The sequence below is a fragment of the Anneissia japonica genome, unplaced genomic scaffold (assembly GCF_011630105.1).
Source record: "Anneissia japonica isolate Jap-2015-1 unplaced genomic scaffold, ASM1163010v1 scaffold287591_len41410_cov117, whole genome shotgun sequence".
NCBI classification, from domain to species: Eukaryota; Metazoa; Echinodermata; class Crinoidea; order Comatulida; family Comatulidae; genus Anneissia; species Anneissia japonica.
The window spans coordinates 9,736-21,927 of record NW_022732919.1 but is presented as its reverse complement, the minus strand read 5'-3'; the positions used below and the strand labels follow the sequence as shown (position 1 = coordinate 21,927).

Below are 12,192 nucleotides of genomic sequence, written 5' to 3'. Positions count from 1 at the left end.
TGCTTCTTAGTCATATCGGGATAAACAATATACAAAATGCTAAAAAAAAATTGTAAATTAAAGGCAATGGCTATTGTTACATTACATTTGATTGGAGGTTATTTTGTGTATACATTGATTAGGAACAATAATATCCAATCTAAATTACATCTTTAAGACTGGTGTGAAAATAGCCACTGCCTAAATTATACAATTTTCTTAGGTTGCATTTGTGCATATTACAGATTACTAAAAAATCCAAGAGTATATTCTGCTTAGTGGAAAAAGATTTTCAGAGTAGTGAGAGTCATGATGAGAGTGGAATGAGGGCGCCATCTATGGTTTGGTACACATTTATAATTTAACAAAAAGGTACACTACACAATTGCTTTAACCAGAGAAAATCTACAGTAGTTTTATCAGATGTATAATCATTAATTATTCTTTAAAAAGAAACTACAACTGTATTAATGTAACTTGCATAGACGTAACTTGCAAAGTGCAGTACATATATCACTATCAGTGGAATGTTACATAATGAACAATATAACTGATGGGTCTATTCATGTTCACAGAGGTTACACACTTGCTTTAATTATAAAATGATCAACAGTCGTTAATCAGAAGTATATTATTCATTAATTATTCTTTTAATATAAACTACACATGTAATGTGACTTGCAAATTGTATTTATTTACTGTACAGTATAAACATATGCCATATATTTTTTCCATATTTATACTGGTCACTTTTCTTATTATATTTTGGATGTTTGTGTATAAGTATAACAATATAACTGATGGGTCTATTCATGTTCACAGAGGTACACACTTGCTTTAATAATAAAATACTAATCAACAGTCGTTAATAAGAATATATTCAATAATTATTCTTTAAATATCATAACTACACATGTAACATGCAAATTGTATTTATTTACTGTACAGTAATAATAATAATAATAATAATAATAATTAATATTATAATTCCTTATTTGTCTCCAAATGTAATAAAAAATGTATAAATAATAATAATAGTAATAATAATAATTATTATTATTCTTTATTTGTCTCCAAATGTAATAAACAATGTATAAATAATAATAATAATAATAATAAATATTATTATTATTATTCTTTATTTGTCTCCAAATGTAATAAACAATGTACAAATTTTGGCTCTGTCCAAGGGGACCCGTGTCAGCCACAATGCAGCACTACTCGACTTCAACATACAACAGATACACAGTGTAACCAATGTAGATCTTGATGGAAAGATAATTGTTCTGGATTTTTTGGTATGTAAAGCCATATATATTTCTGGGTCTAGGATTGACGATAAATTTCGGTAGTGCCCTTGTTTATTTCCATAATACATCCATAATTAGGCACAATTTCTTTAGGTACTGTACTACACATAACTTGAGAACTATATGCAGTTACACTATCTTTATTTTACATGTAGAGATTCCAAGATGACTGACATTGGGATAATCTGACTCTCATATGCACCCTTTCCCTCGACACCTACAATACTGATTCAACAAACCTTTCTAAACAATCTTCTGTAAGAGAATAATCACGCCATTGGAAGGTATTGTTATATACTATAAAACCTCACTAGTGCACGAAATGATTTTACATCAATATCTGAAAGGTCATTTTTCTTTAAATTAAACATTTTGCTTTTCAATGCTACTTTCATCCTACAGCATTCTTCCATCATTTCTTTAACAATACTACCTGATAAACTACAATATTTCATGTCAATATATCTCAGCTTTGGAGAGATCTTCAACAGGCAAGCTAATGTTTTACCACTGATTGAAGATAGGTTAATCCCTCTCAAATTTATCCTTTCCCAAATTAACTTTATATTTTCACCTATTGATTCAACCAGCTTTTCAAGGTTATCAACTGTAAGAGAATAATCACTCCAAGTGAAAAATTTATAACACTTACCAATTACCCTGATTAACTCAGCCAGTGATTTACCACCAATATCTGAAAGGTTATTGTCTTTCAGTGTTAGGGCACTTTCTTTAAATACTACATTCATCCTACTACATTCCTCCATCATTTCATTAACAATTCTGCCTGATAAACTGCAATCACTCATGTCAATATGGATCAAGGCTAGGGAGATCTTAAACAGGCGAGCTAATGTTTTACCACTGACTGAAGACAGGTTAATTCCACTCAAATTTATATTTTTCCAAATCAATGTTGTATTTTCACCAGCTGATTCAACCAGCTTTTCTAGGTTATCAAGTGTAAGAGAAAAATCACTCCAAGTGAAAGATTCATAACACTCGATTACCCTGATTAACTCTGCAAGTGATTTACCATCAATATCTGAAAGGTTATTGCCTTTCAGTGTTAGGACACTTTCTTTCAATACTACATTCATCCTACTACATTCCTCCATCATTTCATTAACAATTCTGCCTGATAAACTGCAATCTCTCATGTAAATATGGGTCAAGGCTGGGGAGATCTTCAAAAGGCAAGCTAATGCTTTACAACTGACTGAAGACAGATTAATCCCATTCAAATTTAAAATTCTCCAATATATATTTTCACCTACAGATTCAACCAGATTTTCTAGGTTATCAGCTGTAAGAAAATCACGGGGACTAATATTTTCAACATACTGAAAAATCATGTTGATTATTTGTACAAATGATTTACCATCAACATCTGAAAGGTTAATGTCTTCCAGTACAAGCTTGCAGTCTTTCACAACTAAAATCATCCTACCACATTTCTTTGTCATTTCATTAATACTGCCTGCTGAACTACAGTTAATTATGTCTGAATAACTCAGTTTGGGAAATGTTTTTAAATTTTTTATTTTACCAGTAGCAAGACGGTGAAGGGTGTTTACTGTAATTCCACTGTTCTGGCATTTTGTGATCATTGCCCTCAAAATGCCACTTGATAGCCTACACATGCTTACATCTAGATATTCTAATTTAGGAGCTATTTTAAATAATTTTCCCAGTAATGTTCCATCAATATCATTTAGATCATTGCCACGAATTTCAAGTTTTTGCAATTTTAACTTTATATTGGCATTGTCTAAATCATTAATAACTGCATTGAGTATAATACCTGTGACCAATGTGTGACTATTGAACACTGTATTCTTTATACACATGTAATCTAAATCACTTGCATATTTAAGGAGATGAATCAAGAATGTTGAACAAATTTTAAAATCAATCTCAAAGTAAGGAATATTATAATATTTTAAATGATTTTTTTCCATCCCAGCAGAAAGTAAATTGATCTCTTCCTTATCCCATGTTGAAATACATTTAAGTAAATTGTATGGATCACTCTCAATGAATACTGATACTTTAAGTAACACCAAGGTATGTACAACAATTTGGCTTCGCCTTTCCCCGCACCTACAGGTATTTATCAAAGATACTGCTGCTTCTTCAAGATTGTAATTACATACCTGTTTAAAATCATCCATGCACATCTTTAGGAATTTTAATAAATTAATTCCAAATGATTCTAGCATTTCCTTACTATGTGCTTTCATATCATTGGACATGTCATTATCCAATTTCAGTAGAATATCATCTTCATGCTCTTTCCTTAAATATGCTAAGCATTGTGGTATTGAGCGATAATGTGAGGTGCTGACTATTAACCATGGTTTCAGTAACTTATCAGCATCAGCTCCTAAAAATGCTACTGCAAACTTCCTTGTCATATTTAAATATTCATTACATCGTATGTCCTCATACTCAACCTTTGAACTCCCTTTCTGAATTTCTGTAGACAGGTACAGCCCTGCTAGCGCCTCTGACATTAATTTATGTGGTGGCGTGTACATCTCTCTTACATCCCCTGGATTAGCAGGGGTATCTTCATAAACAAACCTAAGTTCCAGTGCTAAATCTAATAATGTTTGATTCTGTGTCACATTTGACAAATCATATCTGTCAATAGACAATATATTTTTCTTTAGTCCTTCATACATACATTCTCCTAAAATTAAAAAGGCAGATTTATATATATCTTGAATTCTTTCAAAATTGGCAATAACAGTTTTATTGCCAGCCCTGTTTAAGTATTGCTTTAAAATACAACAAATGAGTTCCTTGAAAAGATCGGGCAAATATTCAGGAAGAACACGTTTTAGTCCCCATATGGTACAAATCTGAAGCAATAACAGTGGAGATGAGCACAATTTAAATGCTTGTTTGTGTTTACCACCCCAAAACAATGTACGCTCTGAATCAAGTCTAAACTCTTTTATTAAAGAATCACCAATTTCGATTTTACTGATTGAATGAAAATGATTTTGAATATACTTTTTTATGTTACTTGGACTGAATCCCATTACTTCAATATGTACATCACAACGATCAGCCAAATCAGCTGTGTTGTCAGGTCGAGATGTTATCACCACCGTGCTTTTTTGCAATTCACTTCTTTTAAATAGACCAATTGGGTCTTTAGCATTTTTGTTTAACTCATCATATCCATCTAACAAAATTACTATTTCATCATCATGTGTGACCAAGAACCTTTCAACTGAATCATCTGACAAACTGTTCTTAAAAATGATTGCTTTGCAATCAACTTTTTTCAATATTATGTCCAAGAACGTTTTACTTGCTTTAATTTCCCTGATATTTATCAGAAACAGTAATTTATCAGCAAAGACATGTTCACCATCAGTAGCCCACTGATGAGCAATATACTTAAGGAGGGTAGTCTTACCCATTCCTCCCTTTCCTGTTATTAATACTTTACATGAATCTGTTGACTTAATAACTCTTAATGCCTCTGTTAATGATGTGGGTCTACCTTCCTTTTTTGTACTTGTTGGCTTGTCTTCTTTTTTAGATTGCAGCAACTTGAGTTCAGTGAAAACTTGTGCAATATCTACTTTATGATTTTTATGCCAGATTGCTGGTGTCATACGATTCTCATCCCGATACAGTTCTTTCTGCATTTTCATCAGGGAATTTTTAATTATTATATCTGAAACAGTTAAAAAACTAATAATAATATTTCTATTATTATTTATATAGTTAAGTCCATGATACACTTCTACATTACATCATTTGGTTCATACTTCAATATCATTTCCCTATTTTACAAATACAGCATTTTTAATCTAGATGAATAGACAAATTATTTAATTGGAGGGGGAGGGGGGGAGTAGCCAGCCCATGGTCCCCTTCTCTTTTTTAAATTAAAAAAAGGTGGAAATTTTTTTTTTTTTTAAATGTTATTATTTTCATTATTATTAAAGTCTGAGAGTGCCATTTCATATGAACTATAAGAGGCATAAAATGATGTACATCTGCCACTAACTAATCTCTTCTGTGCAATAGTATTGTCTATGTATAATTTAGTTTTGTTAGGAAGTATTTGTATTAAAATGTCAATATAATGCTTAAATAAACACACCTTCATCTGACCATGAGCTTCTTGGTTGTTCTGATTGTCCTGAATTGTCTGTAAATGAAAAATATCATTGGGCATTATGAGCAAAACAGTAGTGTGCAATTATAATCATTTTGAGTATATGTATTTATTACGTACAATATTCTGTTGCAATCGATTTTCCATAAGCTACCAAACTATGCATAACAAAAGACTATTTTAACTATTAATATATTTAATAATACTGAATATTGTAGAGCAAGGTGGATAATTTTTATAGTGTCCTTTCCTCTTTGAAATGTGGGGTCACATGTTCTCCCTGTTCCCCCACCGATTAATGCCCAAACTTGCGTAGTAGTGGAACAAGCCTATATTAACTTCAAACATTTTCTAACATTGTGGTAGAAAAATTTATTTATTTTTAAAGTATTTTAGACATATTTTATAACATTGTGTTAGAAAATTAATTAAATGTAATATTATAAATTTATGTATTATAATATACATCCACGGACTTTAGAAAAATACTATTTGTAACAAATAAACTGATCGATGTGGGCACCTGAATTCTAGTCAGTTTACATTGTGATATTGGCGATATATTGGGACTAGCCAATAGTACCAGAGAAAACAAGAAACCCTGCTGTAAAGAAGTTTCTGAAATAGCGCAATTTTATTTACATTAAACTTGGTTGTTGGTGACGCTGTCCAGTATGAAAAAAAATTAATAAGGGACTTGGAGCAAGTCTTTATTTTGATGTTTGTTAAAAATTAACTGTTGTTTCAGAAACTAACTATAGTTTACAAGTATATTGAAAATAATTATTGTGATGTAAAGAAGTAAATAAATCCTTGTTAAAGTGATTGAGTGACACATTATTAGTATTAAATGTTTAGATGTCATCAGTTAGTTGAGTTCTCTAACTTAATGTATATATGTTGTTAATTATAAGAAATAACAGAAAATATCAAGTACTATAGGTTTCAACCACTTAGAACGGTGTCTCTCAGGCTCCAATGTTACCCCTAACTCCCTAAAATGTCTAGATACTGTAGATTGCAACATTACAGAATTGGTAAGCTGGTATTGGAAATAAAATCATTAAATAATCATCATACTCACCATCTCTTTCCAAATTCTGAAGAAATGATGACAAGTTATTTTCTGAAACAATACCCTTACTTTCAAGATATGTGATCAGTTTCCATGAATTAAAACAGAAGTCATCTGGAACTTCGTACATCTGACCAATCCTTTGAATATCTATGGTAGATAAGTCTTTTCCAAGAGCAACAAGATGTTGACGATGTGCTGAAAATCGAGTGATCTTCACTTCATCTGGATATGTGTCATACGCCTTAATTATGTCCTTCAAATACCTTAATCCAGTTACTTCAATCGTTTCAAATAAAACTGAAATGTCTGTTGCTTTCAAAATGTCGGCGACTCTTAGTATTTGGAATAAATCAAATGCAGATTTAGCTTCCTCCAATTCTGCTTTAAACTCAGCAAGATCTTTGTACAGAACCCTCAACATGTCAATATACTTTTCACTTTTTACGCTGATTGCATCGGATATTCTCACAAGCAGTTGATTAAAAACTATTTAAAGAAAATAGAGTCACTAAAAGATTAACTAAAATAAATCCCCTAAACTCTCTTGATCTCAGCTAGTCAGAGGATGTTACATTCACAATATCTTTTTATAACATTGATCAATTCTAAAATTCTGTTGATAAAAGGCATAAAGAACCTACATGATACTGGCTGATGTTGCAGTGGTTCTGTTTATTGTTTTATAGTACAAATTCTCAAGATTTACAGCATTCACTTTCAAAAGAAGCCACATCCCCAATTATTTAAATTGCAAAATTAGCCTTACACAAAAGCCCATTTTTTATACCAGTGTATACTGTAAGCGCTATAACTATCCGCTATAACTCTCGTGTAGACATACGATAAAATTTGATGCGACTGTGACTGGATTTCTGATTAACTTGCATCGCATAGGATTGATCGTGAGAACATGGCTAACGAAACCTAATCATTGAGAATTATGCCATTTTAGAATTCCAATCACTGTAAAAATTGAGTATGGAAAAAATAACAAATGGACAACAAATATTTATTTCTTTACATGGACTGTATTAACTGGCATTAAATCACTTTAACTGCTGACTAAACCAAGTAGTTTTTAAATATTTTGTTTGTTAGAAATGCATGTACAGTGAATGCTATCTTCAAACCATAGGCTTGTATTCGAGATGGACTTCTTTTTGAGGCTACTTCTGCAAACTAAAAAAAGGGGGGGGGGTTTCCATTCAAGGTGAGTTTATTCTCGAGATAAAACCCATTGGGCTTGTATTTAAGGTTTTAGGGAATTGTAAACCACTAAAGAACTATCTCAATTAAAGAAAGTAGAGATTTTAAATAATATCATATCCTACAAGCATGAATATTTAAATGTGATATTCTATATTTATTACTAACCTTCATTTACTTTATTCTCATTCAAATGTTGAAGAAATGATGACATGCTGTCTTCTGTTAAAACAGATGTATCTTCAAGATGTTGAATCAGTTTCCATGGACTAGAAAAATTGCCTTCATATAACTGACTAACTTTCTGGAGATCTTTAACTGAAAAGTCTTTTCCCAGAGCAACAACCTGTTGACGATGTGGTAAAAACCGAGTGATCTTCACTTCATCAGGATATGTCTCATATGTCTTGATTATCTCTATCAAATATTTCAATCCAGTTAGTTCAATTGTTTCAAACAAAACTGAAATGTCCGTTGGCTTCAAAATGCCAGGTGCTATTAACAATTGAAATAAATCAAATGCACACTTAGCTTTCTCCAAATCTGATTTAACATTTGCAAGATCTCTGTACAGAACCCTCAACAGGTCTACATACTTTTCACCTTTCTTGCTGATTGCATCAGAAAGTTGCACCAGCATCGATGAGAACTCTGTGGGGAAATTTAAATGATAAAAATAATAATTGTAATGTATAAAATTAAAAAACAGTTTAATAGTATATTGTTAATAATTAATTTTTAGCACTTGAATACATTAGAGGTTATCAAATTCTCCCTATAAACATAAACCTGTTCTGCATGTCCAAATTTCACATGCAAATGATAAAAGGTCACATACTGTAGGGCGAGACATTCTCAAAATAAAATTTAGTATACTGTATATATATATAAGTATACTGAGCAAGATGTATAGAATTCGGTCTTCCTACTACATAAATGTATACACCAGGCTTTAAAATAACTAAAAATCTTCAATTATGATTAATCCAGGATTTATTTATCATGCAAATGGTTGTATTATTAAAGCAATAATTTGAAAACATGTAGAATACATATTATGTTGAATGTACTGTATGTATGCACAGCTTGGAAAGATGCCAGGGCTGAATTTTGCATTTATTAATGAGTGATGATAATGAAGCACCACTTTCTGATTACTTTTGTGCATGATGACTATGTGTGTGAAGTAGCATTGCAGGCCTATATATTGCCAACTATCATTATCAATATTTTACCTGTTTCCATCATCCTTGTATAATATTACTCCAAATGTTGAGCTTCACAAACTTTCACACTAAAATAGATTTAATAACACAATATTATTTCTTTTCAGTTCGCACTAATATAACTCTGCAATATGCATGTAGAGTAATCAAGATAGGTAGAAAATTTATGTGAAAATGAAAATTACATCACCACTGACTTAAAATAGCTAATATTCTAGGCCATGTGGAAATTGTGTTACTTTCTGACCATTTTACAGTCACCAATAAGGCATCTCCCCAAGATATATGGCGAGTACACACAGCATTGTATGAGAATTGTACAGGATGTTAGCTCAGTGACAGATGCCATCCGCTGATATTCAGTGGCAGTCTGATAACTGGTGCAGTGTGTAACCGAGCTTTGGATTATGAAAGAATGCCTGGTTATCTATACTCAGAACCCATAGAAATTAATGTCTATGGGCCCGTTCGAGCGAAAAAATATCCGTGCGATTTACCAGTGAATTAACTGGTAAATCGCACGGATATTTAATATATTAAATATATAATTCACCGGTACACAGTTTCTAAAACCACTCGGACAATAGTCTGATTACTTTACCATCTGGATTATCTACGACAATTTTGACCACCAAATTGCTGGGTAGAATACCGTGTATGGAATGACCATGGAGCCGGAGGCGATGATGAATCAACCTTAATTGTTTGTCCAAAAGTTTTATCCACAGCCCAGCGCGAAATTCAACAGGTTATGGCCCAGGTGTGGTTGCAGCTCTCCTTCGCCTCCCCACAAATGCACGACCAAATCTAAATTTAGTAGCATAACATGCGATCGATTTGTAGATTTGCCATTATTCGGAGAAATAAACTTGAATAAACTAGCCTACGTACAGATTGTAAACTAAAAACTCCCATTATAAGTTACTGAACTACATTATTGTTCCACAGTGCAGCGCTGTGTGTACGTGGGCCTGTTATAGCATGGAGGAATAAAGTAGACCCTCCATGGTTATAGCAGCAGTAGCAAGTAAACAAAGAATGGGTTATTGACCATGGGATAATTTGAAATTTACTTCAGGAGTAGTTTCGTTACACGTATTTACCGTGAGCTAAAACTTGCTCGAACAGTCGACCACCCGCTGAGTGCTCAGCGCGATTACCCGGTGAAATAAACAGAATACGTTTGGGCGTTTTTGCTCGAACGGGCCATATGTAATGAATTTACAGAAAAGAGAAAAATTCTAGATTGTGACCCATGAAGTTTCTCTATTCTCTTAGCAGGCAAACATGTTCTAAATTATTACTTACCTAGTGATTTAGATGATAGATATTATCAAAATCCCCCCCCCAACTCTGCCTCAATGACCAATCTCCACAAGCCTGAATGAATTCACATTTCAGCTCACACTTTAGTTGAATACATGGCTGCGTCAAATGGTTTGCTATAAAATCAATTACAAGATTTCAAATAAAATAAAGTTATTATGTAGCAAGTGGTGCATAATATATTATGCACTGACTACAGTACACATTCCAGACAGCTGATTGGTTGAAAGTTGGGCAATAGTTCTAGCCAGGCCCTAATAGCCAGTCAATTGTCTTTGTGTTTTTTCCTTGCAGAGTGTTTCAGTCGTTTTCTGCCACACTATAAAAGAGGTATGAACGGGCAAAGTTGAGCACAAAAAATTCCAGTTACAGAAGAAGATATGGCACGTATTCCAAAATCTCTGAATTTTTTAAAACCGAAAGGTCTGCTGATTAACCTCAGATAAGAAAGTACAGTATAATAAATACTCCAAGTATTGAAATGCACGCCATCGTGTTGGGATGGCGTTCATTTCAATACTTGAAGTATGTATTTTACTTTCTTCTCTGAATTTTTATCACAGAAGATTTTCAGGATTTATAATGTTATACTTTTGCAACAGGGTATGAACCCTGGTACTATGGTACTGCAATATGGCGCTGAGAAAAAATACTCAATGAGGGGGTCAAATTGAATCTATAAATCTGGATAAACGTCAATGCCAGTACATCAGGCAACCAAGAAAACAATTTTTTCATTTTTAATATGGAAAAATGTGTGGTGCATATATATAATAGGCAAAATTGTTAAGAAAAAAAAAAACCACAACACTGCAACATATTGTACAATATTTAACAAATATTTACTAGGATATTAATTAGATCATAATTCAAATTATAGCCAGAAGCTGCACTATACCTCTCGACTTTGTCTTAAGACATAGTAGTAGTACAGCCCCCAGATCAACAGAGGCTATAATTTAAACCATGTTGCTCAATCCAGTATATGTTTGTATATCGTAGATGTCTTCTCATATAGTGCTTAAAAAAAAAAAAAAAAAAAAAAAAAAATTGAAATATCCAGTAGATAAAGAGTGATGAGGTACTAACTGTAAAATCAAGAAAATGGAAGTGGATAAGGAATATAACTTATTTAAAGTAAGGTCTGTAATTTATTACGAATACGCCTTTTTCACGAATCGGTAGACATCTTGAAGTGATGACAAACATTGCGAATCAGCGGTGCGTAACCAACAGAAATAAGATAAGCTTTTGGGCGGATTTTTTGACATCATGTTATTTAAAAAATCATAACTCTATAACGGGGCGTCGTATCCAAAAAAAATGTTCAGCAAAATGTTCTTAAAAGACTAGTCTACAACACTATATGATTGAAAAAAAATTGAAAAATTTTTTTGACCTCTGAAATCAAGATTGAAAAATAAAAGCATATCTCAGTAGTGTATTAAAATAGGTATATGCATTACAGTGCTGTAGTACTACTAATACTCTGAACTAGCATTGTTTTAGTTACCATATGAGAGTTTCCTGTGTTAAGAACATGATTTACTATACTATGCCTCTTTATAAAACATAACTTGGGCGCTAATGCACTTTAGTACTGTAACACTTCTATCTTTAAAACTTGTCTTTTTACCTACTGTGTGCAATACCTAACAATATCTTACGGTGTTCCTTCATTCAGATTCTGCTTAATAACATCGGTTTTTAGCATTTTATTACTAAAAACCACTGCCTATGGCTCCATCCGTCATCTCAAATGGCGAATTGGCGATCGAGCCTAATGCTGTTGCCAGAATTCAAACTTTATGATTTGGTGTTGCCAGAATTAGTATATCAAAATGAAGCTTTAGATATTCTGAACTTATTGTAGAGCGCAAGACTCCACTAAAACAGTATGACAATTTCGATGGCTCGACATCT

The 12,192-nt window shown here is 32.5% G+C and overlaps 1 protein-coding gene across 1 annotated transcript in view; it reads right to left on the bottom strand.

The window, feature by feature from the left end:
- LOC117115926 overlaps positions 1–12,192 on the bottom strand; it is a gene marked incomplete at its 3' end in the record, with an annotated part of 31,414 nt that overhangs the window by 17,245 nt on the left and 1,977 nt on the right. Inside the window, exons 2-7 of the mRNA XM_033259812.1 lie at positions 10,252–10,385; positions 8,953–9,011; positions 7,886–8,368; positions 6,518–6,997; positions 5,419–5,466; positions 4,849–4,986 (exon numbers count right to left, since the gene is read on the bottom strand). Coding sequence (XP_033115703.1) covers positions 4,849–4,986; positions 5,419–5,466; positions 6,518–6,997; positions 7,886–8,368; positions 8,953–8,965 — 1,162 coding nt within the window. The remainder of the gene's footprint in view (positions 1–4,848; positions 4,987–5,418; positions 5,467–6,517; positions 6,998–7,885; positions 8,369–8,952; positions 9,012–10,251; positions 10,386–12,192) is intronic.